We start from the raw sequence: 24,880 nt of genomic DNA, 5'->3' as shown, positions 1-24,880 counted from the left end.
TGTAGTTGCAGTTGGGTCATATGCACTGTTAACAACAACAACAACAACAATCGCTCTTGTGATGTGTCTGCAATCAACTTTGTGTAATCTTTATTACTGATATTCCCTGTTGCAGAATATTAATTAATGCATTGATTGTGTCAAATTGCCGAGGTACTACATAACTACATTCAGTGCTATATACATACATATAAATATATATATATATATATTTATATATATTGAAACAATAAGAAGAAACAGTGGAAGTTGTGTGAAGACGTTGGTTAGGAATGTTCCAGGTTTTCATTAGAGATCTGTGAGCTTTTCTAATCGTTTTGCCAACATGAGTACCGAACTATACAAGAAAGAAAAGTCTCTGAAATCTAAGCACAGTGCTTCTTTACTTAGTAATAACTTGACTGTACAAGTGCTTCTGTCCGAAAGCTCTGTTCGTTATGGAATCGTACACAAAACTCTGGTTGACATCGTGACAGCTTCTCTTGACGGCTCCATGGTAACGAGCAAGCAAATTTATTTCAAGGATCCATCGGTGCCAGGTAGCTCTATGCAGACTGTCATGCAGGTAAAAAAATCCCTTGTACCCTTATTTATTTATTAACAAGTTGAAAAGAAACATTAAAAAAAAAAAAATGAATGAATGAATGAATGAATGGATGTATGTATTGTGTGTGTATGTATGTATGTATTGTGTATTGTGTATGTATGTATGTATGTGTGTATATGTATGTAAATGTATTTGTATGTATATGTTTGTATGTGTGTACGTGCGCGTGCATGATGTAGAGAATGTATGTTAAATGCATACCATTATAGACTGCAATGTTATTTGTACACCTTTGTGAAATTAAAAGAATTGTATGTAATATAAATTCCCTTAAAGTATTCCTATTTCATGACCAGGATGACATGGGAATTTGTATTTATATTTAGAATTTGGTACCTCTTGATATATTCTCAATCACTTTGCATTCTACTTCGTTTTATTAGCGTTTGTTATTTCTAATCCAACTCCAGTTCACACTCATTCATTACGCAATGAAGCCTTAGTTTATCATATATATATAATGTGTGTGTGTGTGTGCTTTTGAATATTACAACCAAGAATTATTTATTTTAGACTATCTACTAGCTAACACAATATCGATCCATGGCTCCAATTATGGAAACATTCCCCCCTCCCTACCTCCCACCGTTTTTACCAAAATTCTTTTGTTTATAATTCTTTGTTATAATAAATGCCACTTAGAAAAGATACCTATTTTATGTTCAGTTGTAGATCGTATACATTTAGATTGCTTTCTAATGTCGAAACACACCCTTTCTCTCCTGTAATAGCGATCAGTAATTTTATATACTAGAATGAATACATTTGATATATAAGAAAAGTCTATCCTAAAATTTATCGTCTAGTTAGTTGCATTTTCAGGATTTACAATCTACTAGCAGGATTTAAAATCACGAGACAGCTATAGAAAGCAGTGGTTCTATTAAATGTCTTTTCAACTTGTCTCGTTCATTACTTTAACTATTGCTATGGAATTTTTATCGGAAAAATATTTATTCGACTTTCATTCAATCGTTCCGCTTTTGGTCATACTTTGGCTACTATCACATTTTTCCTATAGAGCGATTTTTTTTCTCTAATTTCACTCTTTTACTCCGCTTACATCAAGCTCAACTTTCGGTCATGTTCTTCGTAGTTGAGTGTGACTATAATCAGATTTTTACTATTTTACTTTTTACATATGCTCGGTTCTCTTTGTGCTGTCTGTCCTTATATATGTTGGCAGTCTCTTCCACTTTGTCCAAAATTTGTTTGGATAATGTTCGAACCATTATTTTAGAGAGAATTAGTTCTTGTGTTGATTAATCGATTAGAATTTTCAAATTTCTATAATTATCAAATCAAATTACTTGTTAGTAATGCTAAACAGATGTGATCGTGTTCTGAATGAGTTTTCGAATTTTGGACTTTATTTAATTTTATTTTCGCCTGTAAATTAACTGACATCGTAATTTCTTGGAAGCGATTCTTTAAGCTCCTGTGAGGTGGGGGATTGTTAGTAATATATCACACATCATTTAAAACTATTTCATAGAGAGAAATCGTTTCATAGACATGAACTACAATGGAAATTTTAATAAAATTAGATATCTTTAGTGATATTTACAAACATGAATATGTATTATGTATGCATGTATGTATGTATGCATGTATGCAATCATGTACACATGTGTATGTATATGCTTATATACTTATATATGCAGTTGTGTGCGCGTGTATTAATGTATATTTGCCTGAATTTCTTGAACGTTATTGATTTGGTTTTTCTAATTTTTTAAATTCAATTTTTTAAAAATTAACCGAAATGAAAAAATGTTTAACTAGTAATAATATACCAGATGCTCAATTATAAAGTATTTAGTTGATTCGTTTTATGAATAATTAGTTACTTTTGATTACCTAAAACTTTTATATATATATAGAATTGTATGAAATAAGTTCAACCTCTGAACTTAAAGCACCTGACTCCCTAACTTACCATAAATTATGCAATGTTCAGGTAATATCAGATTTTAAAGAAGATATTTCAGAATACATTTTTGTGACACCTTTAAGAGAGAAGCTGTTACACATTCTCCATCAATTGGTAATATTTATAAAGTTGTTCTCTCGTAGCTGTCTTAATCAGTTTCTAAGTACACTTACACTAACACGTTCAACACTGATGTTCTTACTCTAGCTACCACTATAATATATATATATATATATGCTAGTTCAGATTGGAGCTTGGTGCAGCCTTCTAGCTTGCCAGTCCTCAGTCAACCGTCCAACTCATGCCAGCATATAAAGCGGACGTTAAACGATGATTATGGTATATATCAAAACAAACATTTTAAAATGCTGACATAGATTAAACTTGTGTTGTTGTTAAAGCCCCGGTCAGCTCTGATCAACTAGCCCTTCGATTAAAGACACTGTAACATTAACAAGTCTACTTTTTCTTCTCTTTCAAGCTAGTATTTGTCTAAGCTTCTAGTTCTTCATCATTATCCAGTATGTCTTTCTTTCTTTACCAAGGCTGGGTATGATACAAGAAACATGTTGTTGCTATTTCAGGCAGTTTGAAGGAATTTTACAACTAAATACAAATTCTTGACGACAGCTATTCAACCATAAAGAGGAGGGGATAAAGCTATTTTTAACTATACAAGCAAAATGGTTAAATAGATATAAATAACGGACAATCATAGATTTTGATTTAAGATCCACTGAAATATGTTGCACTTGGGCAAACTAAATTCTATATATTTCACGTGATCTTACTATCAGGAATGGGTACCAGATCACGTGGGCAGTTCATTCACTGATGACTGCTATTTTATTTATTGAAGATTGTTATTTCATTTGCTAAATATTGTGAATCCATAGCCCAATCATGACCCATAAGTGTCCCTTGAAGGATTTCACTGAAAACATTTACATGTGTTTTATGTTCTGTTTGCTTGGCTCAGGTGAAAAAAGTATGACATCAAAATGATAAAAGGTAAAAATTGTGCTGATAATCTTTGTGTTTGTTGATTGTATTACAGTCTTTTGATTGACACCTGTATATGTAGCAATGTAATTGGATCACTAAAATCAACCTGCTATATACTTAATACACAATAATACTTCTTTAGTACATCAATATGCCACCTTGCCTTCCTGCTGAATAATATTGAGTCTGCTTTGTTGCACTCTTTATATTATGGCTCTTCCAAATGTCATGTGTATTAGTCTTTAGGGCTGCCCTTCTTAAGGTTTTGCGTTGTTTAGCACCAGGTCATCTATGACTGATCAGACTTATAACCACAGGCAGCTGGGATCATGCCTTCATTTTCAGAAACATTGTATCTAGGACAAACCTATTCTGTGTATCCTTCCAATTTGTTAGGATGTCATTTGAGATAAATTTGGTTGCTATTTCTAGCAATTCAAGTACCTACATAGACGCTCTCTGATTAATTTATGAAGTTCCAAGCATCATTATGATAATAAAGATGATGTGTAGTGGCATTGATAATCCTTTTATACACCAAATTTTCTAATCATCTGCTAAGCTACAATATATTGAATGTTTTCTCCAGTGTGTGGCCACACATGAGATTGATTAGCAGTAAAGTCATAATCATTAAATATTTAATATGTTGAAAATTTGGGTGTCTTTATCAATTTGGTCAGCAAAGCTAGGATCATTTTGAATATATCTTTTGCATGTTAAAAAATTGTTGTTTTAGCCCTAGTTTTACAGACAGAAGGGTGATAAATTGTAGAGTAAAATTTGGCTGTCATATATTGATAATCTGATCAGACATATAAATGTTTATGTAAGCTTTAAAATCTCTGTTGATGTTCCCTCTAACTTTATCTTTATTTCCATCAAATTTACGTTCATTGCTGAATCCTTAAGACGGAATACTCTACTCAGTGCTGCTAAATCTTTAAGCAATTCTGGAAATGACCTTAATTTTTATAGAATCTTTATATTCTGATCAAAGTTATTAATAAACCTGTAAGGGTATCCAAGAAAATAGCCATCTTCTGTTTGCAACAAGGAAATAGAAAGGAACCATCCCACCCATGCTTGTATGAAAAGTGGATATTAAACGATGATGATGATGACGTAGTCTCCCCAACAAAATTAGCTTAGCGTCCTTGTGAGTTGCTAAAATTGTTAGAGTGCATTTTTTTTTTAGTTATGTTTCTTTATGTTCTGAGTCAAATCCCTTAAAGGTCAGTTTTACTCTTCATCCTTCTGTACATCTGTAGGGGTTGATAAAATGAAGTTACAAATCAAGTGTTGGGGTCAATGCAATCAATTATACCCTTCCTATAAATCTGAGGCCTTGTGCCAAAGTGAGAAGCAATGTAGCCAGGTACTCACTATGGTCTACTCACTGACCATAGGGCAGAGTACAGCATCCCTTGCTATAGTGAGTTAGGGAAGGATATTAGTGATGGTGGCCTGAGAGTGACTCTAGTGTTGCACAGAGGCAGTCTGAATAGACTCATCTGGAGGACTTACCAATCAGTGGTAAAGAACTATTTCCAAATGTCTTTGACTTATTAGTGATAGAGGAGATAAACTTGGCAGTAATAGAGGAGATAAACTCTATAGGCATGGCCTTGTTGGAGCCACTAGTATCTAAACCTGTCTGAAATGTGTGCAGGATGATGAATCCATCCAGCATGCACTTGTCCAATATCCATGCATTGATGATTTGTGGGTTTCATGTTGAATAGCTATTATATATAGGATGGATCCAGCTTATCAGCTGAGTCTGTTGGCAAGGTTTAACAAAGACTGGATAGTCTTCCTCCCTTTGGTGGCTGTGGCAAAGGAAGTTGTGTTGTGGAAGTGATTGAAAGGTTGGATATCAAAGCTTTTCCTCTCCAGCTAAGCAGTCATCAGTTTCTTCAGGTAGAACTTGAGAATGGAGGTGATGGCAAAGAGGAAACCGCTGCCCTCCAACAAAAATTTAATGGAAGGTGGGTGAGAGCAGCAAAAAATGGAGTGAAATGGACTCCTGCAGCTGTGTAGTTGTAGGCTGGTTGAATGAACTGGGAGAAGGCATTTATCTTCATTTTACTAGAAGAGTTCAGGGCTGTGTGAAAAGTTCCCCGAATCACTTTATATGATTGTCCTTCTTCCCTCTTTTGGGTTCTTTTCTTATTATGTTGTTGATATATATTATGAGTACTGTAAGACAGCATGCTGGCAGAATCATTTCTGTACCAAGCAAAATGCTTGATTGCCTTTCATCCTTTTGGGATTGATAAAATAAGCACCAGTTGAGTATTGGGATCGATGAAATCAAGTAGACCCCTCCCCTAAAATTTCAGGCTTTGTGCCTATAGACTTGTTGTTGTTGTTATTGTTATTACCTCCACCTTAGCGAAGGCGAAGGTATAGTTTTCAGTCATATTTGTTTGTTTGTTTGTCTGTGGACAAGATATCTCAAAAACTGCTGGATGGATTTGGATGAAACTTTCAGGAATGTTTGGCCTTGTGATTGGCACAAACTGATTAGATTTTGGGATCAATCCAGTACTGGACAAGGATTCTGGATTATTTTTCCTGCTTTTTTACTTAACTTTTGAGAACGGTCGGGTTCATTTTTAGTATTCTCGTTTGTGAGAGCAGTCGAGTTCATTTCAGATATTCTCATTTTAAAAATCATCTCCGGCTAATCGTTGAGAAGACGTTGGTGTTGCCTTGGCAGTGGTTTACACCCTCTGAGTGCTCTTGTTGTTATTAATGCTACCAAGGCTGCAAACTGGCAGAATCATTAGTACCCCAGATAAAATATTTAGCAGCATTTTGCCCATTTTTATGGTCTGATTTCAAATTCCAAGGTTGACTTCATTTTTTATCCTTATTGGATTGATAAAATGAGTACCAGTCATGTACTGTGGTTGATGTAATTGACCAGCTCCATCCCCAAAATTTCAGGCCTTGTGCCTATAGTAAAATGGATTATTAATATTGCTATCACATGTTTGTAACTTTTGTTACTTTGTAAAATTACAGACAGAACGAAAACTTTTGATCGTAAACTTTCTGGATCATTGCAGATTAAAAACTCAATCAGCTCTTTACATCACATCTAAGCTTGTTATTCCATGATTTAGCTCCAGTCCAATACTGTAATTAAAAGTCTAAATGATCCTACTGAATCATTGAAGGTGCTGGTGTGACATAAAAACACCCGTTTTAGTGCCACATAAAAAGTACCACTGCCAGTGCCACTTAAAAAGCACTGGTGACAATGTCACATATAAGGCACTGGTGCTGGTGCCATGTAAAAAGCAGCCAGTATGCTTTATAAAGTGGTTGGCATTAGGAAGGGCATCCAGCTATAGAAACCATGCCAAAACAGCCAATTGGAGCCAGGTGTAGCTCTCCAGCTGACCACCTCCTGTCAAACTGTCCAACCCATGCCAGCATGGAAAATGGATGTGAAATGATGATGATAATGATAGCTGGCTGAACACAGTTTGTAAGAATACATTTTAACCGTTTAACATTCAGATTACTTTGTCAAATGTAATGCTTATTTATTCATACTGCTTTGAATTAATCATAGATTATCTTATAGCATTGAGATTTCAATAATGTGATTGTTTATTTTTAGAATGACATTGGAGGGTAAATGTGAGAGGCTGGATCTGGCCAATTTGAATATAAAGTAGGTAGAATATTTTGACCTGATATGGCCAGTTTAAATGCTAGAAAATTAAAGCCTGCTGTGCAATGTTAACTCAATGTGATGTCTCTGTTTTTTGTTTTCAGGCCAAATGGGTAACACTAGGTATCCAGAGAACTATTTTGGTGATTACTGCACAAAGAGGTATTCAGGTATGTCATTTTGGATTTGCTATGAATGTTTTTTTTTTTTTAACATCAACCTAGAACTGTTGGAATAAAGATTTTACTGGGTTGTTGGGTCACTGCTAAAAATGTTTACCTCTGTCTATTCTCCTGCAAGCTGAGCCTGCGAAGGTGTTTGTTTATGGTGAAATCATAACTGCAAACTAGCAAATCACTTTTCAGTTGTAAAGTGTTGTTGCTGGCTAGGTGGACTGGACCATTTGAAAGTTAAATGTTTTAGCCAAGTGTCTAGTGTCACAACATTAGCTACCAATATATCAAATGGTTACACAGGGTGTCCACAAAGTCTGGGTACATGGGGATTAACACATACTTTAAGAAATTATTATTTCTTATATTTAATTGTTTATGCTATGATTTTATTTACTCCATGTACCCACATGGGGATTAACACATACTTTAAGAAATTATTATTTCTTATATTTAATTGTTTATGTTATGATTTTATTTACTCCATGTACCCACATAGGGATTAACACATACTTTAAGAAATTATTATTTCTTATATTTAATTGTTTATGTTATGATTTTATTTACTCCATGTACCCACATGGGGATTAACACATACTTTAAGAAATTATTATTTCTTATATTTAATTGTTTATGTTATGATTTTATTTACTCCATGTACCCAGACTTTGTGGACACCCTGTGTGTGTGTATATATATATAAACTCAGATCAGCTGAAAATTATTGCACAAAAATTACTCATAATATCAGGCAATCAATTACAAAATGAAAACTGTAACTTCTGGTTTCTTTTTTTTGTTGCAAGAGGAACAATGGAACAATGTGCCATGCTTGCATTGGCTGCACAATCTATCTTGCAGTGCAGGAGTATTATGCTTTGCAGATAATGCCTGAGTAATTAGGAGCTCTGTGCCTTGATTGCAAATGTGAAGCAATATGTGTTGCTTGCAATGTATAAGCAATGTGCCTTGCTTATTGCATTTTAAGCAATGCCCTAGCAATGTCTGGGCAATGTGCCCTTTATGTTTAATGTCTGTGGTTGTGGTCTTGAAGCAACAATTTTTCTTTTTTAATGTTGTGCCTTAATTAATTTGCCAGTATATCTTATTCTTCTCAAACTGTCCAACCCATGCCAGCATGGAAGACAGGCATTAATGATGAGGCTGCTGTAGTAGTAGTAGTAGTATCCTGAAATACTTGATTCCCACACGGCCAGTTTCTGTGTATCTTCAAGTGCTTTTTGTGTTTCTTTTGGTATTCGTGTTTTTTTTTTGTCTCAATAGTTGTTATTCTTTTATTCTTTTACTTGCTTCAGTTATTTGACTGCGGCCATGCTGGAGCACTGCCTTTAGTTGAACAAATCGACACCGGACTTATATTTTGTAAGTCTAGTACTTATTCTATCAGTCTCTTAGGCCGAACCGCTAAGTTACGGGGATGTGAACACACCAACATCGGTTGTCAAGTGATGGTGGGGGTGGGGAGACAAACACAGACACACAAACATATACCCCCCCACATATATATATATACATACGACAGACTTCTTTCAGTTTCCATCTACCAAATCCACTCACAAGGCTTTGGTCAGCCCAAGGCTATAGTAGAAGACACTTGCCCAAGGTATCACACAGTGGGACTGAACCCGGAACCATGTGGTTGGGAAGGAAGCTGCTTACCACACAGCCATGCTGCATCTGTTAGTAGATATATATCTATTTGATGAAAGAGTTGGCAGTACAATTCCTTATTTACTACATTATGGATTCCCCAGTACAACGGTAGCTATTATTGGCAATGTGGCATTTATGTAAATGTCTTGTAATTTTCAGAAATTTATTTTAAAATGTTTGCTTTTCTTTTCCAGTTCTTTGAACCTGATGGAACCTTATTGTTTTGGTATAACTTAACTGCGGATGAAAGTGAATGTAAGTTAAGTTTCTTTTATTAATGAAACAATGTCCAAAAAGAAAAAAAGGGCAAATAGAAATTATAATAGAAATATCACGAAGGCGGTGAGCTGGCAGAAACGTTAGCACACCATACAACATGCTTAGTGGTATTTTGTCTGCTGTTACGTTCTGAGTTCAAATTCCACCGAGGTCAACTTTACCTTTCATCCTTTCGGGGTCGATAAATTAAGTACCGGCTACATATCGACTTAATCGCTTTGTTTGTCTTTGTTTGTCCCCTTTATGTTTAGCCCCTTGTGGGCAATAAAGAAATAAGAAATTATAATATTTTTAAGTATTTAAAATCGATCTGTATGTTCTAAGAAAGTAATAAAATTGGCACAAAAAGTAATAAAATTGAATATTCTTTTGGGCGACATGGAATTGGGTTGCTGATGTTTTGTGACATAGTGAAAAAAAAGTGATAGGTTGTGGTTTGGCATTAGGAGGGGCATCCTGCAGTAAAAACCATGCCAAAACAGACAGGGAAGTTTTGTGCAGTCCTTTGGCTTACCAGCTTCTGTCAGATTACTCAAACACATGCCAGCATGGAAAACAGACAATAAATGTTGATGATGATGATATTGAACTTTTTCTTTGTGAATTAATTTTCAGAATATTTAAATTTGTAAGCATCTTTTAAAACTAGAGATAGCATTACTTGCTTTAGAGATGTCACCAATAAATTATTAGAACAAATGTCATGAAAGAGATCTATGTTAACCCCAGCAAATCGAAGAGTATGCAGGGAAAGTTAACCTTGAGAAGAATAAGGAAAGTACTTTTGTTATTTCACCATGAAATTGTCGAAATATTAAAGAAAAGCTTCTTCCCTATCAAGCTGGTATCTTAATAAATGAGACAAGGACAACTTTATGGAATGGAAAAAACGACTGCCTCCCACTAAGGTCGATAAAAATGGAAATGGTGGCAAGTAAATAATTACCATTTGTATACAGGGTGTCCCAGAAAGATTTACCCATTGATATTTCTTAATTATTGAAAACGAAATTAAGGTAGGATAATGAAATTTGGTACACACATTCTAATGTAAATTATCAATCCATTGCAGTAATTACACTTCAAAATGGCCACCTTTCGCCTTGATCATAGCCTGCAAATAAGTGATCACTGAGTTGCATGAGTGCAGTGCCACCTTTTCATCCAACTTGACCCATGAAGACAGAAGGGCTTTCTTCAGATCTGACACATTTGAATAGGAATGAGCAGAAACATTACTCTCTAAGATAGACCAGATAGAAAAGTCCATGAGATTGATGTTTGGACTTGAGGAAGGCCCACTTAAAAAGCACCCGTACTAGTGCCATGTAAAAAGCACCCAGTGCACTCTGTAAAGTGGTTGGTATTAGGAAGGACATTCAGCCGTAGAAACCATGCCAAAACAGACATGGAACCTTCAGGTGCTCTTCAGCTGGCCAGCTCCTGCCGAAAAGGTCCAACCCCTGCCTGCATGGAAAACGGATGTTAAATGATGATGATGAACATCAATCACTTGGTTGTGAGCATTATTTTTTTAGATTGCTGCAGATAATAGAATATGGTGTCCTAAAACAATACAATATGATGTCAGCAGAATACAATGACTGCCAAAAAGTGATATCTAAAAATTGCTACTACTGTGTCTCATACAATTCTCAAAAAAAAATAAAAAATAAAAAATTACATCTCTAATCTTTAAATTTCTAGGTACAAGCATGTACATGAGAGGTATTGCTGCTGTTGGCTCAAATTTTGTATGTGTAGGTAAGTTGTTTCAGTTGTATCTTTCTGTCTCTGCTTCTAAACACCCTCAAATGGGACTTTATTACTTCTCTTGTCTCCAAGACTTATTGCTGTAAATTTAATTAGTCTTTCCTTGTTTTCCTTCCATATATCCAACTTTAATCATAGTAACTTCTTCCTTTAATACTGAAGCCTCGCTCATATATATATATATATATATATATATATACCTTTCTGGCACTTGTGCCCGCGGCATGTGTAGGGACTTTCGAGCGAGGTCGTTGCCAGTGCCCCTGGACTGGCTCTTGTGCGGGTAGCACATAGAATACACCATTTTGTGTGTGGCCATTGCCAGTACCATCTGACTGGCCTTCGTGCCAGTGGCACGTAAAAGCACCCACTACACTCTCTGAGTGGTTGGCGTTAGGAAGGGCATCCAGCTGAAGAAACTCTGCCAAATCAGATTAGAGCCTGGTGTAACCATCTGGTTTCACCAGTCCTCAGTCAAATCGTCCAACCCATGCTAACATGGAAAGCGGACGTTAAACGATGATGATGATAATGATGATATATTGCCGTTCGACAATGTATGAGGGTTCAACAATTTTTTACCGAACAACCACACAGATGATTTGTTTATAGTGATCAAATATTTGTGTACGCATAAGCTCTCTCCCTCTATCTGATCAACATTACCTGAACAGGTGCAATAGGTGCCACATGTCAATAATTATTACTCAAACATTTTCTCGCACTGTCTCTGATGAAGGGATATATAAAATATCCCAGAAACAGCTGTACGACCATCTCTTTATAAATGTTCTGAAAACTAATTCACAGCCTTGGATTTTATATCTCATTCTGTCAATTTATATATATATATATATATATATATATATCAGTTTGCATGCTGTACTTATAGATAGTACATACTAATATATACAAACTAGTAGACTGGACCTGCTAACTTAGTAGCTAAACTTCCTGCTGTCTTTAAAATTGGTTCCAAGTAAATTTTAATTTAATAAAGATAGACTTGGAGAATGCTAAGAAATGTGTTCAATGTAGAGTGATGTACCTCACATTTTATATGTAGAGTGATGTATCTCACATTTTATATGTAGAGTGATGTACCTCACATTTTACAGAATGGCTTGTAAGTTCAATACAGCATGTTTGGTTGTATTGAACTATTGAAGCTATTCTGAGTTGCTCAGTGAACTGTCTCTATGGTACTGGACTAGAGATACTCAGTAAGAGCAACATTACCAATAACTGCTTCTTCCTGAGTCTGTATTCTGTATGTTTTAAAGAAAAATAACTTGTATTCAATCATAACTGGTTCAAATTTGTTTTTCATAGGTTCACATACAGGAGAAATTCTGTACTTCAAAGTTCCTCTGAAGGGAAAGACAATCACTTATTCAGGAAAAATATCAGGTATGTATTCATTGTAACTATTGGATGCCATGTTTGAGTTGATAAAAAGTGCTGGGCTTGTGCTTACTGGTTAACCTTCTTCATTGAAGTAAGTAATGTGTTCTGTGTCTTGTAACCCCATACAAGTTGGGTGTATTGGAAGACGTTACATTTTAACTTCTCATGCAACTGTTTTAAAAAGCAAATATTTATTATTTCTTTCATAAAGCAGAGATTTGTAGAATTAGTACAAAAGTAAATTGAAAACCAAATTGCTAAATAGTGGAGTAAACCTCACAGCTTAGTCACAATCATTTCATGTGATTGGTTGATTAATTGACTGATCAGCATTGAACCATCATATGATTCAACTAGTTAGACCCTTCTAATGAGGCTTATATAAAGACAAACTTTTGACACTAACCTCAGAATGTCGAAGTTGTTGTGATGGCAACTCCGTTCTCATTTCATTCTCCAGTTGTACAGAATGAAGGTACAGATTCACCATGAATTTAGCACAGTATTTCTTCAATTCTATACAGGCCAGCTATGTTGTAGCCATCAGAGTTTGTCTCTCTTATCATCATCATCATCATCATCATCATCATTTAATGTCCGCTTTCCATGCTAGCATGGGTTGGACAGTTTGACTGAGGACTGGTGAACCAGATGGCTGCACCAGGCTCCAATCTGATCTGGCAGAGTTTCTACAGCTGGATGCCCTTCCTAACGCCAACCACTCCGAGAGTGTAGTGGGTGCTTTTACATGTCACTGGTACGAGGGTCAGTCAGGTGGTACTGGCAACGGCCACGCTCAAAATGGTGTATTTTACGTGCCACCTAGCACAAGAGCCAATCCATTGGCACTGGTAACGACCTCGCTCGAATGTCTTTTCACGTGCCAGGAAGGTGATGCTGGTAACGATCACACTCAAATGGTGCTATTTACATGCCACAGGCACGGAAGCCAGACAGCTGCTCTGGCAATGATCACGCTCGGATGGTGCTTTTAGCGCTCCACTGGCACAGGTGCCAGTCATCAAATTTGGTTCAATCATGGTTTCGATTTCACTTGCCCCAACAGGTCTTCGCAAGCCGAGTTTAGTGTCCAATGAAGGAGAGGTTGGCATGGGTGCCAGTTGTCGAATTTGGATCGATTTCATTTGCATCAACAGGTCTTCGCAAACTGAGTTTAGTATTGTCGTTTGCATTCTTCATCCAAAGACCAACACAGAAAATACTAGATGCAGTAAATAAAGTTAATTAGCGAGATCGTTGCCAGTGCCCCTGGACTGGCTTGTGCGGGTGGCACATAAAAGACACCATTTCGAGCGTGGCCGTTTACGTGCGGGTGACACGTAAAAGCACCCACTACACTCTCTGAGTGGTTGGCGTTAGGAAGGGCATCCAGCTGTAGAAACTCTGCCAAATTAGATTGGAGCCTGGTGTTGCCATCCGGTTTCACCAGTCCTCAGTCAAATCGTCCAACCCATGCTAGCATGGAAAGCGGACGTTAAACGATGATGATAATGATGATGATGAGTGTTGTTTATCATTTGTATTCAGTTAACAACCCAACACGACCACCATGAATGAACACTTCACATGTGACAGCATTTTACTTCAGCATGGTTTCTACAGCTGGATGCCCTTCCTAATGCCCACCACTTACAGATTGTGCTGGGTGCTTTTTATGTAGCATTGGCATGGATGCATTTGTACACAATGTTGGCACAGGTACCTTGTATGTGGCACCAGCATGGGTGCTTTTTTTATGTTGCACTGGCATAATATTTTGAAACGTCTCAATAATCATCGATCTCAAATAAATCTTGTATATGTCTTTACTAAAATAATCTCATCTATTTTCAGAACACAAGGCTGGCATTTGTTGTTTGACTGCAGCAGATAATCTTATGGCTAGTTGTGATATGGAGGGAAACATTTTCTTATGGAAGCTGTCGACTAATGATGTTTTTGTGCCTATGTTTAGAATCCCAGGTTACAGGTACATAAATTATTGATTTCTTATTTCTCTATTGCCCACAAGGGGCTAAACATAGAGGGAACAAACAAGGACAGGTGAACGGATTAAGTCGATTACATCGACCCCAGTGCGTAACTGGTACTTAATTTATTGACCCCGAAAGGATGAAAGGCAAAGTCGACCTCGGCGGAATTTGAACTCAGAACGTAACGGCAGACGAAATACCGCTAAGCATTTTGCCCGGTGTGCTAACGTTTCTGCCAGCTCGCCGCCTTTTAAATTATTGATTTCTATTGACTAGTTTCAAAGCTTATTTTCTAAGGTAGATACTAATATAACTGAATGAATCATCTTCTCAGTATATGATCTGTGGTATGATGTATTTTATTAATTCTATCAATATGAAAGGCCAAAGTGATAGTCACAGAATTTGTATTTGAAACTATGAGGTACTGAACAAGAGTGAAAAAAGACATCTAGTCTAGGGTTTTACTGATTCAACCAGGTGTAAAATATTAGTTTCAAGTTTTGGCATGTGGCCAGCAATTTCTGGGTTGGGGGTAAATCGATTCCATTGATCTCTGTGTTCAAATGATACTCATTTTATTGACCCAAAAAGTCGGAGTGGTTGGCATTAGGAAGGGCATCCAGCTGTAGAAACACTGCCAAATCAGATTGGAGCCTGGTGTAGCCATCTGGTTCACCAGTCCTCAGTCAAATCGTCCAACCCATGCTAGCATGGAAAGCGGACTAACGATGATGATGATGATGATGATAAGAGAGACAAACTCTGATGGCTACAACATAGCTGGAATTTGAACTCAGAACGTAAAGCTGGACGAAATGCCGCTAAACATTTTGTCTGGTGTGCTAATGATTCTGCCAGCTCACCACCTTAGACAAATGCAAAATATTGCAATCTTTCCACTGTTGTTTAGCTACAATTCAGTAAATCTATGATCAATGTGTTCCAGTTATGACCACCCCATTTAATTTTTGGATGAGTATGGCTGTGTGAAAAGTGCCACACCCTAACATTGGAGGGAACCTGTGGGAGAGGTAGACCCAGGAAGACCTGGGATGAGGTGACGAAGCATGAGCTTCATAGGGGCAATGGCAGGTGGCCAAGACCTTTGGAGATATGCTGTGCTTGAGAAGACCTGGCAAGTCAAATGAGACCATAACCGTGGCCCATGCCAGTGCAGCATAACCAGCCCATTTAAGAGTACCCTTCAATCATTGGGCAATAAACTGTGCTTGAGAAGACCTGTTGAGTCAAGTGAAAACATTGTTGTGGCTGTTGCCAGTACCGCCTGATTGGCATCTATGCCAGTGGCACGTGAAAAGCACCATTCGAGCATGGTCGATGCCAGTACCTCTTGACTGGCCCCCATGCTAGTGGCACATAAAAAGCACCCTCTATGTTCTCAGAGTGGTTGGCATTAGGAAGGGCAGCCAGCTGTAGAAACCTTGCCAGATCACATTGGAGCCTGGTGCAGCCACCTGGTTTGCCAGTCAAACCGTCCAACCCATGCCAGCATGGAAAAGCAGACGTTAAATGATGAAAATGATGACGATGTATCCAGGGTTACAGTTTCCAATTTGTCCTTCATTTTTTAAGATGGCAAGGTGTAATTTGCAGGGACTTTGGCTACTATTCTCAACTGGTTAAGTAACCATGTGGAAACCCTCTTGTTGGATTTTTATGTTGGTATAAGAGAGAATTATTGTAAGGGACATATACAGTCTATGGGAGTTATTGAACATTGAAAATGACAGGTAAGTTCAACCCGAGAAGGATTTAAACTCAGAAGAAAAAGTGATTAAAGTAAATATTACTAACACCATTAACTTGGTGCTATGCTGTCTTGCTTATTTCTGCTGCTCTAAAATAGTGTGAAATATTTTGCTCTCAGTTTAGTAGCAAAGAATACAGTAAATGAGCGAGTCAGGGGAGGTAAGCCTTGATGGACCACAATATGAATGTTATTTTCATTGATATACTCATTGCTAACTTTCTGACTGCATCTCTGTATACGGCCCTCACAAACCATTCATCTGTACTTCTTTAACGACCATTAGATTACAGAAGATTAAGCCCTGACAAAGATGCTCCCCAGGTTTACAAATACTAAGTACAGCAGCTTATTTCTAGCTAAGTACTTCTCTTGTAGTTGTCTCACTAGAAAGATGGCACGAAGCTAAACTGCATTTCATCCAGACTAATTCTTTTCTTAATCAGTAACTTTCATAACCTGGCCTTTCAGTTTGATGCTTATGTAATTTCCTCTCTTTAGTGTATGCCCTTTGTGGCAGTTTATGGTGATAGCACTATGTCAGTCATATGCAGTAGAATGTAATAGTGACAAATAATTAACCTTAGACAATGCTTAGTCATTGGCAACAGTGATGTCTGTATATGCACCACAGTCAGGTCACAAATGGTTTCCCACACTGGTGGCAAATATTGCAAAAGAGAATGAAGAGAGTGGAAGAAAAACAGGTACTCGCCATCAAAGAAAAGCGCGCTCGACAGAAGAAAAAATCAGCAGTACTAGCAGAGAGCTCTTTCAAATGCGGTCGCTGTATGCATGACTACCACTCCCGTGTGGGCCTGTACAACCACATCAGACACAGCATCACCATCAACAGCTGACACGATTTCTTTGGGTGCAGATTCATGGCCTCTCGAGACTGACGGATGCCTACTACTATGTGCATATTGTGTGATATTAAATGGTTCTTAGAGATCTATCTTTAAATATTTGTTCTTGATAAAAATAAAGCTCATTGTATTTTATTATATTTCAGGAGTCCTTGTAGTACTATTGCAATATGGAATGAGTGCATAGTTGGTGGCTATGGCTCGGGGCACCTGAGGGTTTTCTGTGCCAAAACTGGAGCACTTGCTGCTGAAGTAGCTGCTCATACTCGCTGGATTAATGCTGTTGATATTGCACCAAAAACTGGCTTGGTGAGTTGCTACACATGTAGTTTTTAAGAATGTCTTTATGCTTATATTCCCATTGAATTCTTACACTGTTTTATATCTTGGTTAACAGCTTTTTTTAGAACTGCTACATATTTTTTGGTTTCTGTAGTATTAAGTGGATGGGAGACAAAAGTCTTCCTGGAAAAATGTTTATTAGTCTATTGTAGGTGAACTTTAAAAATTCTATATGCATATTTCATGTTTTTTTATTTCTATTTATTCCCTATTAGTAAGTTGAATTAAGTGTTCCACATGTTGACTCAAAAAAACCAAAGTTCCTCTTGGAGGCCTCTTCTTCCCTTCTTTTAATTCTTTCTCTGAGACAAAATTAATATATTTTTCTCAAGAAATTCATGAATTGATGCATAGATTAGCATTTAATTTTTATATTTCTTTGTCAAGCTAATAAAAAAATATCAATTTAATTAAGTCAAGTGATTTGATTTTGAAATTTACTATAAGCGTACTTACAGTTTTAAAGTACAAGCCTCTCTATGAAATGTAAACGAGAGTACTTTCATTTTCCACTCAGAGATTGATAGCTTCATCATCGTTTAATGTCTGCCTTCCATGCTGGAATGGGTAAGACGGTTTGACAAGAGCCGGCCAGTTAGAAGCCTGCACCAGGACTCAGCTGGAATGACATAAATAGCTAGAAGCTATCAATTTCACTGTTAGTAAAAAATAAAGGTACAGGCATTCCATCAATTATGACGAGGGTTCCAGTTGATCCGATCAACGGAACAGCCCGCTTGTGAAATTAACATGCAAGTGGCTGAGCACTCCACACATGTGTACTCCTTAACATAATTCTCAGGGAGATTCAGCATGGCACAGAATATATTACAGGTACAGCCCATTTTCGCCAGGTGAGTGGACTGAAGCTACGAGAAATAAGTGTCTTGCTCAAGGGCGCAATGCACCACCAGGAATTGAACTCTCAACCTTACGACCATTAGCCAAGTACCCCAATCACTAATCCATGTTCCTTCACATATTTCTCTGAATCTCCAAAAAGAGATGAAAATAGTCTCCATGGAAAGATTTAAGATATTTGTTTACATTTCACAGTGAAGGTCATAATTTAAAAATTGAAGGTAAGGTATACTGTTATGCAAAATTAACTAATTGATTTAGTTTTGTTTATGTTTAGCTAATTAATTGATTGATTGATGAATTTAAATATGCGTCTTCAGTTTACATCCACTGTAGATATTTTGCAGTGTATTTGAGTGTTTGCACCATTTCAGTTACCCGTGGGAAACATTTAGCAAATGTTCTGAGAGTCTTATTTGCAATAAGAGTTGTCAGAGCCAAGGTAACACTTGACAAATGGGAGACAGTTGGTGGCTATGGCTCGGGGCACCTGAGGGTTTTCTGTGCCAAAACTGGAGCACTTGCTGCTGAAGTAGCTGCTCATACTCGCTGGATTAATGCTGTTGATATTGCACCAAAAACTGGCTTGGTGAGTTGCTACACATGTAGTTTTTAAGAATGTCTTTATGCTTATATTCCCATTGAATTCTTACACTGTTTTATATCTGTTTGGGTTTCTTGCACAGTTCCACAACTTATGGAACACTTACTGAAATGAACTCCAACGCAAGAACTATTATGCATCTGGTCTTGCAGTGTGCAATGAAGATACAGAGGAATATATTCAGCTTTGGCGAAATAAGCTTGCTGAATGTGAAGTGGACTTGATAAAAACTTACAATATACTGATAAGAATCTATCTTTTATCTGTTTAATGCTATGAAGTCAGATCTAATCCTTTCAGAACTCATTGGTGACTTATTTGGTTACTGCTATTATATTCATTTCATTAATTAGCTGACCATTTATTTTTCAGGTATTATCTGCTGGAGAAGATTCATTTGTGAGGTTGTGGTATTTGAGTAAAGATCCATTCCCACAGGTAAATTCAATAACTTTTTTTTTTAAAATCTTTTTTTAAGTTTGGTAAAATTTTAAAGATTATCTTAGAATTTTAATTGTGTAAAAAGGAATTTCAAATTAGTTTCATAGTATCCTCTTTTATTTCTATCCTGTAAACTAGGATGGTTAGAAACACATATTCTTCCATCTGACCAGCCTGACATTAAAAAAAATTCATTAATTTTTTCATTAATAGTTTTATCATTGTATAAAATGGCAAAATGGCAGAATCATTAGCATGCCAGGTAAAATGCATAGCAACATTTTGTCTGCCTTTATGTTTTGAGTTCAAATTCCGCTGAAGTCGACTTTGCTTTTCATCCTTTCAGAGATGATAAAATAAATACCAATTTGGATCGTTGGGTGTCATGTCATGCTGGAGGAGATCTATTGAGTCAAGTAAATCGAATCACAATCAAATGGAAATTGTAATGTGGCTAGTGCCAGTGCCGCCTGACTGGCTCCCATGCTGGTGGCACGCAATAAGCACCATTCATGCGTGGGTCGTTGCCAGTGTTGCCTGACTGGCTTCCCATGGCATGTAAAAAGCACCATCCGATTGTGGTCGATGCCAGCCCCCTCACCCCGACTGGCTCCTATGCTGGTGGCACATAAAAAGCACCATCCAAGCATGGCTGATGCCAGTACCATGTGGCTGGCTCCTATGCTGGTGGCACATAAAAAGCACCATCCAAGCATGGCTGATGCCAGTACCATGTGGCTGGCTCCTATGCTGGTGGCACATAAAAAGCACCATCCAAGCATGGCTGATGCCAGTACCATGTGGCTGGCTCCTATGCTGGTGGCACATAAAAAGCACCATCCAAGCATGGCTGATGCCAGTACCATGTGGCTGGCTCCTATGCTGGTGGCACGTAAAAAGCACCCACTACACTCTCAGAGTGGTTGGCATTAGGAAGAGCATCCAGCTGTAGAAACATTGCCAGATCAGACTGGAGCCTGGCGCAGCCTACTGACTTGCCAGTCCAAAGTCAAACTGTCCAACCCATGCCAGCATGGAAAACGGACGTTAAACGATGATGATGATGAGCACTGGGGTTGATGTAATCAACTAGCTCCCTGCCAAGAAGTTGCTGGCTTTGTGCCAACATTTGAAAGCAGTATTTATATTATCATCTAAGTAAAATCGCTGTCCTTTCTGGTGCTAGTGCCACATAAAAAGCACCTGTGCCAGTGCTCTGCAAACACACCTGTACTGGTGGCATGTATAAAGCCCCCAAAACACTCTGTTAATTGGTTGCCATTTGGAAGGGCATTCAGCCGTAGAAACCATGGTACAACAGGGTACACCCAGCATGCTAACGATTCTGCCATTATGATGATGATGATGATGATGATGGTGATGATGATAATAATAAAATCAACGATATTGATCTGATGGTGTGAAGGAAAACAGAAAAGTTAATTTTTGCATTTATTTCAATAATTTCAGATTTCTGTTGCTGGAAGCCAGTACCATGTTGACAGTCAAATAGTTGGAAGTTGTTTCGTCCAAGATGAAGGGAAAGTCATAGCTTGTACAGCTTATGATAAAAACGAAATTTTGTTTCTAGTTTCTTCTTAGTCTTCAATTGATAATATCATATGAAGTTTAGTCATTTTTGTCAAATTTGATAACTGTTGGCAATTTCTTAGACTCACTAGGAAATGATCAATTTTTTTTTTTTGAACAGTTATGTATAATTTCAAAGAAGGTCAAAATTTGAACCAAACTATTAACTGTAATTTGTCATCATTTGGAGTAACTATTACACAATGTTATCATCATAGTTTGCTGGAAATAGATCTTGCTAGATGTTATAACTCTTGACAATAGCAAATTAATGTCGAGTACGTAAACATCCCATATACAATGATTGCATTAACTCTGGGTTTCTTTATTTTTAGTTATTTGTTGTTTTTTGCTGCTGTTTTCCATATTTTTTTTCCATTTTTTTTTAATTGTGGAAATTTATTTGGTGCACACATGACTCAGCAAAATGAATGAGACTAATACTTGAAGATTTCAGAAAATATGAGCAAAAACTAAGTTAAAATGTTTGAATTCATTACAGTTCATATGTTAGAAAATATTTAAGATAATATTTTACTAGAGTTAATTGATCGTTTTAAGATATTGAAACAACCAAATTTTAGTTTCAAAATAATCCATTTAAATCTCAATTTAATCTCCTCCGAGACGGGAGAGAATTTGTTTGTAATTCTGTTTTTTACGATCTGATCTGTTGTTTCCAAATATTTGTTAATTGCATAATTCCTTATAGAGTTCAGTGTTGAGTTTAATTACTATTCATGCTGATTAAAACAATTGAATATCATTGATAAACACTTATCATCAGTTATACTGCTGCTTAGATTCTATGGGGAGGTTTTTGTTACATATCATGAAGAACTTAATCTTAGACTCAGTTTTGAAAAAGAAAAAAAAAAGAAAAAAAAAATATCCGTCCAACTTGTGTAACATGAACTTTTATTTTGATGTTATTTTTTTATTTCTTTCCGTCCATTGTATCTTCAACAGCTGATAGAAAGGACATCGTTCAACTTGTTTATATTTACTTTTTGATAAGCAAATTCTTTCTTTTATTCTTTTACTGATTTTAATCATAAGACTGTGACCATTCTGGGGGACTGCCTTTAAGGGTTTTCAGTCATTCATATCAACCCCAGTACCCATTTCAGTCTGGTATTTGTTTTATTACCTTTTGATGCAAAGAGATGCAGCTTGATGCATCATGAAGAGAACATGATTTTTTTTTTTAAATACTGTTCCGTTTGATCTCAATGTGTGTATTTTTTATGTAAAATTATTTCAATATATTATTTTCATCCTGAAAAATTACTTTAAACTTTGTTGAATATCCGGGGAGCTATGAATTTACATTGTTAAACAAATATAGACATGGTTTTCTTTGAAGTAGGTTTTTTTTTTTTTTATGGTCAGGCTGGTTTTTCTAGATTTACCATAAAATTCTAACTGAATTATGGCACAAATGATAGAGGAATTATCTTAATTTTTCAGCATTTGGATTTACTCTGTCAAATGTGATGCCAATTTATTCACATTGTTTTCAATTGATCATCCATTATCTCATAGCTTTGAGATTTTGATGATGCGGTTGCATTTTTTTAGAATGATATTGTAGGGTAGGTGAGAGAGGCCAGATCTGGCGAGTTTGAATGCTAAAGGGTTAGACAATCACCATCCACGTCATTACAGCATGTAGAAGTTTTATCCAAAAGTTTAACACTCAACATATTCCTGTCTTTTATAAAATATAACTTTGTAATGCTTCATCTTGCAATAACAGGCTGTTCTGAGTAATGGCTTGGATTAAAATATCTCTTTGTATGTAGCTCAAAAAAACAAAAAAAACCCAATACTCAGACAAGGAATAAACAAACTAGTGCTAAACACACAAAAAATATAATAAATAGCACTACAAGGCTGCATAATATTGAAAAATTGAGGAAGAGCAGATTAAAACTAAAAGATGGAGCATAAAGATGGTTTGTGAGGGACCAATTGCTAGTTATGGCTACAGACGTATTAACTGAAAAGTTTTTCCATTTATGACTGTTTTCATTTCCTTTAAAATGTTATGGTTACAAGACTTTACGATATTTAATATCTTTCACAAAATATCATTGTTGGTTTTTCGGTTACTCTTGCTTGTTATTCATTTCATGTATACACCTTATGCAAACTTACAAGCCACAAATAACAAATCTTATTTCTTTTGATATACATACCATATTGTTTTTTTTGTGTGTGTGTGTGTGTTGAAATTTTTATGAGTTAAATTGAATAACTATATTTTGTAAGTGACTGTAAAAATTGTTCATATCTAAATGGATTTTTTTTCTCCTTAATTAGAAGTTATCATAAATTAGATATTTACCTGCAAGTGCTTATTGATCCTATGTTTGTATTTCATATTTGGATTATAGAAATAACATCACTTCAATCACAGATAGAACGACATCAAAAGAATGTTCAGGTAGAAAATTCAGTCGTAGTAGATGAATGTTTCAAGAATGAATATTTATCATTATCTTCCTTTTATTTCACTTCATTATTCTTCTATTTTTATCAGTTTGGTGCATTAACCAATCATACTACTAGTACATGGTATCCATTATTATTATTTCCTTATTTTCATGAATAACATGGATGTAGAAAATTGTCCACGAGAATGGTAGAAACACTTCAGAACTGGCTAATTGCAATTTGTTATCAATATGGTTTAAATTATCAAGAATAAAACACTATCTGTTGAAAGACAAATTTATTAAATCTCTTTTAAGAAATTTCAAGTCAATAAACTAGAGCAGGGTACTTATAATATTTCTTTTACTTAAGGGAGCTAGCTGGCAGAATCATTGAATATGCTGGATAAAATGCTTAGCGGCATTTTGTCCATCTTCTTGTTCTAAGTTCAAATTCTGCTGCGGCTGACTTTGCCTTTCATCCTTTCAGGGTCGATAAAATAAGTACCAGTTGAATACTGGGGTTGATGCAATCGACTTAACCGTCTCCCCCTAAACTTGCTGGTCTTGTGCCAAAATGGGAAATCCATATTTCTTATACATACACAGTGACATTTTCCTGAACATATTTAAAACAAAACACAGTATATATATATATATATCTATATGGAGCCTGGTGTTGCCATCTGGTTTCACCAGTCCTCAGTCAAATCGTCCAACCCATGCTAGCATGGAAAGCGGACATTAAACGATGATGATGATGATGATATATATATATATATATATACACACACACATGTATGTCTAAGCATATCTCCTTAAAATTAATGCAAGTTTTAAATGAAATTCAAACTCTTCAAAAGTCATAAATTAAGCTTTTGTTGACAGTATATATTTTTTCAATATGACCTCTTATATAATAATTTATCAAGAAACGCAATTATAGTTTTTCTTATCCTTATCTACCTGCACATTATTTCTATCTCAAATCCTCTATAATTATCTGAATCAGCTATCACATTGATTGAAGTCTAATGATGCAGGGCACCAAATATAAGAGTAGCCGAAATTGAGGAAAAATTATTTGCATCATCCTGCATCAGAATAGTTTATTTTCAAAACTGTCAAAGTAAATGTTCTTGAAGCATGAAAAATCTAGCTTTCACCATTCACAGAATCATTAAAGTCAAAGAAAGAAAGAAGGAAAATTTTAAAGATGTTGGATATTTCTTGGTGAAAATTCCATTCACAAGAGTACAGTTTAAAAATTGTTTTTTTAAAAAAATTATACTTATGCAAATTTGCAGCTAATCCAAAATTCATTTAAAAAATCAATTTGATGAATTTACTCAAACGTTTAATTTGCATGAATTTCGAGATGTATATATATATATATATATATATATATATATATATATATATATATAT

General features: G+C 36.0%; 1 protein-coding gene across 1 annotated transcript; it reads left to right on the top strand.

Annotated features, from left to right (window-relative positions):
• On the top strand, positions 1-24,864 carry LOC106876007 (WD repeat-containing protein 54). Its single transcript, XM_052975114.1, has 10 exons — positions 1-565; positions 7,341-7,406; positions 9,278-9,338; positions 11,070-11,126; positions 12,468-12,545; positions 14,397-14,532; positions 17,323-17,501; positions 18,670-18,968; positions 19,356-19,421; positions 20,895-24,864. The coding sequence occupies exons 1-10, from the start codon at positions 326-328 to the stop codon at positions 21,024-21,026; spliced, it is 1,314 nt and encodes a 437-aa protein (XP_052831074.1). The 5' UTR covers positions 1-325; the 3' UTR covers positions 21,027-24,864.
• The last annotated feature ends 16 nt before the right edge of the window (positions 24,865-24,880 follow it).

This window comes from Octopus bimaculoides, chromosome 2 (genome assembly GCF_001194135.2).
Source record: "Octopus bimaculoides isolate UCB-OBI-ISO-001 chromosome 2, ASM119413v2, whole genome shotgun sequence".
Taxonomy (NCBI): domain Eukaryota; kingdom Metazoa; phylum Mollusca; class Cephalopoda; order Octopoda; family Octopodidae; genus Octopus; species Octopus bimaculoides.
Note: the sequence above shows the minus strand (reverse complement) of the source record. Positions and strands in the feature narration are given on the sequence as shown.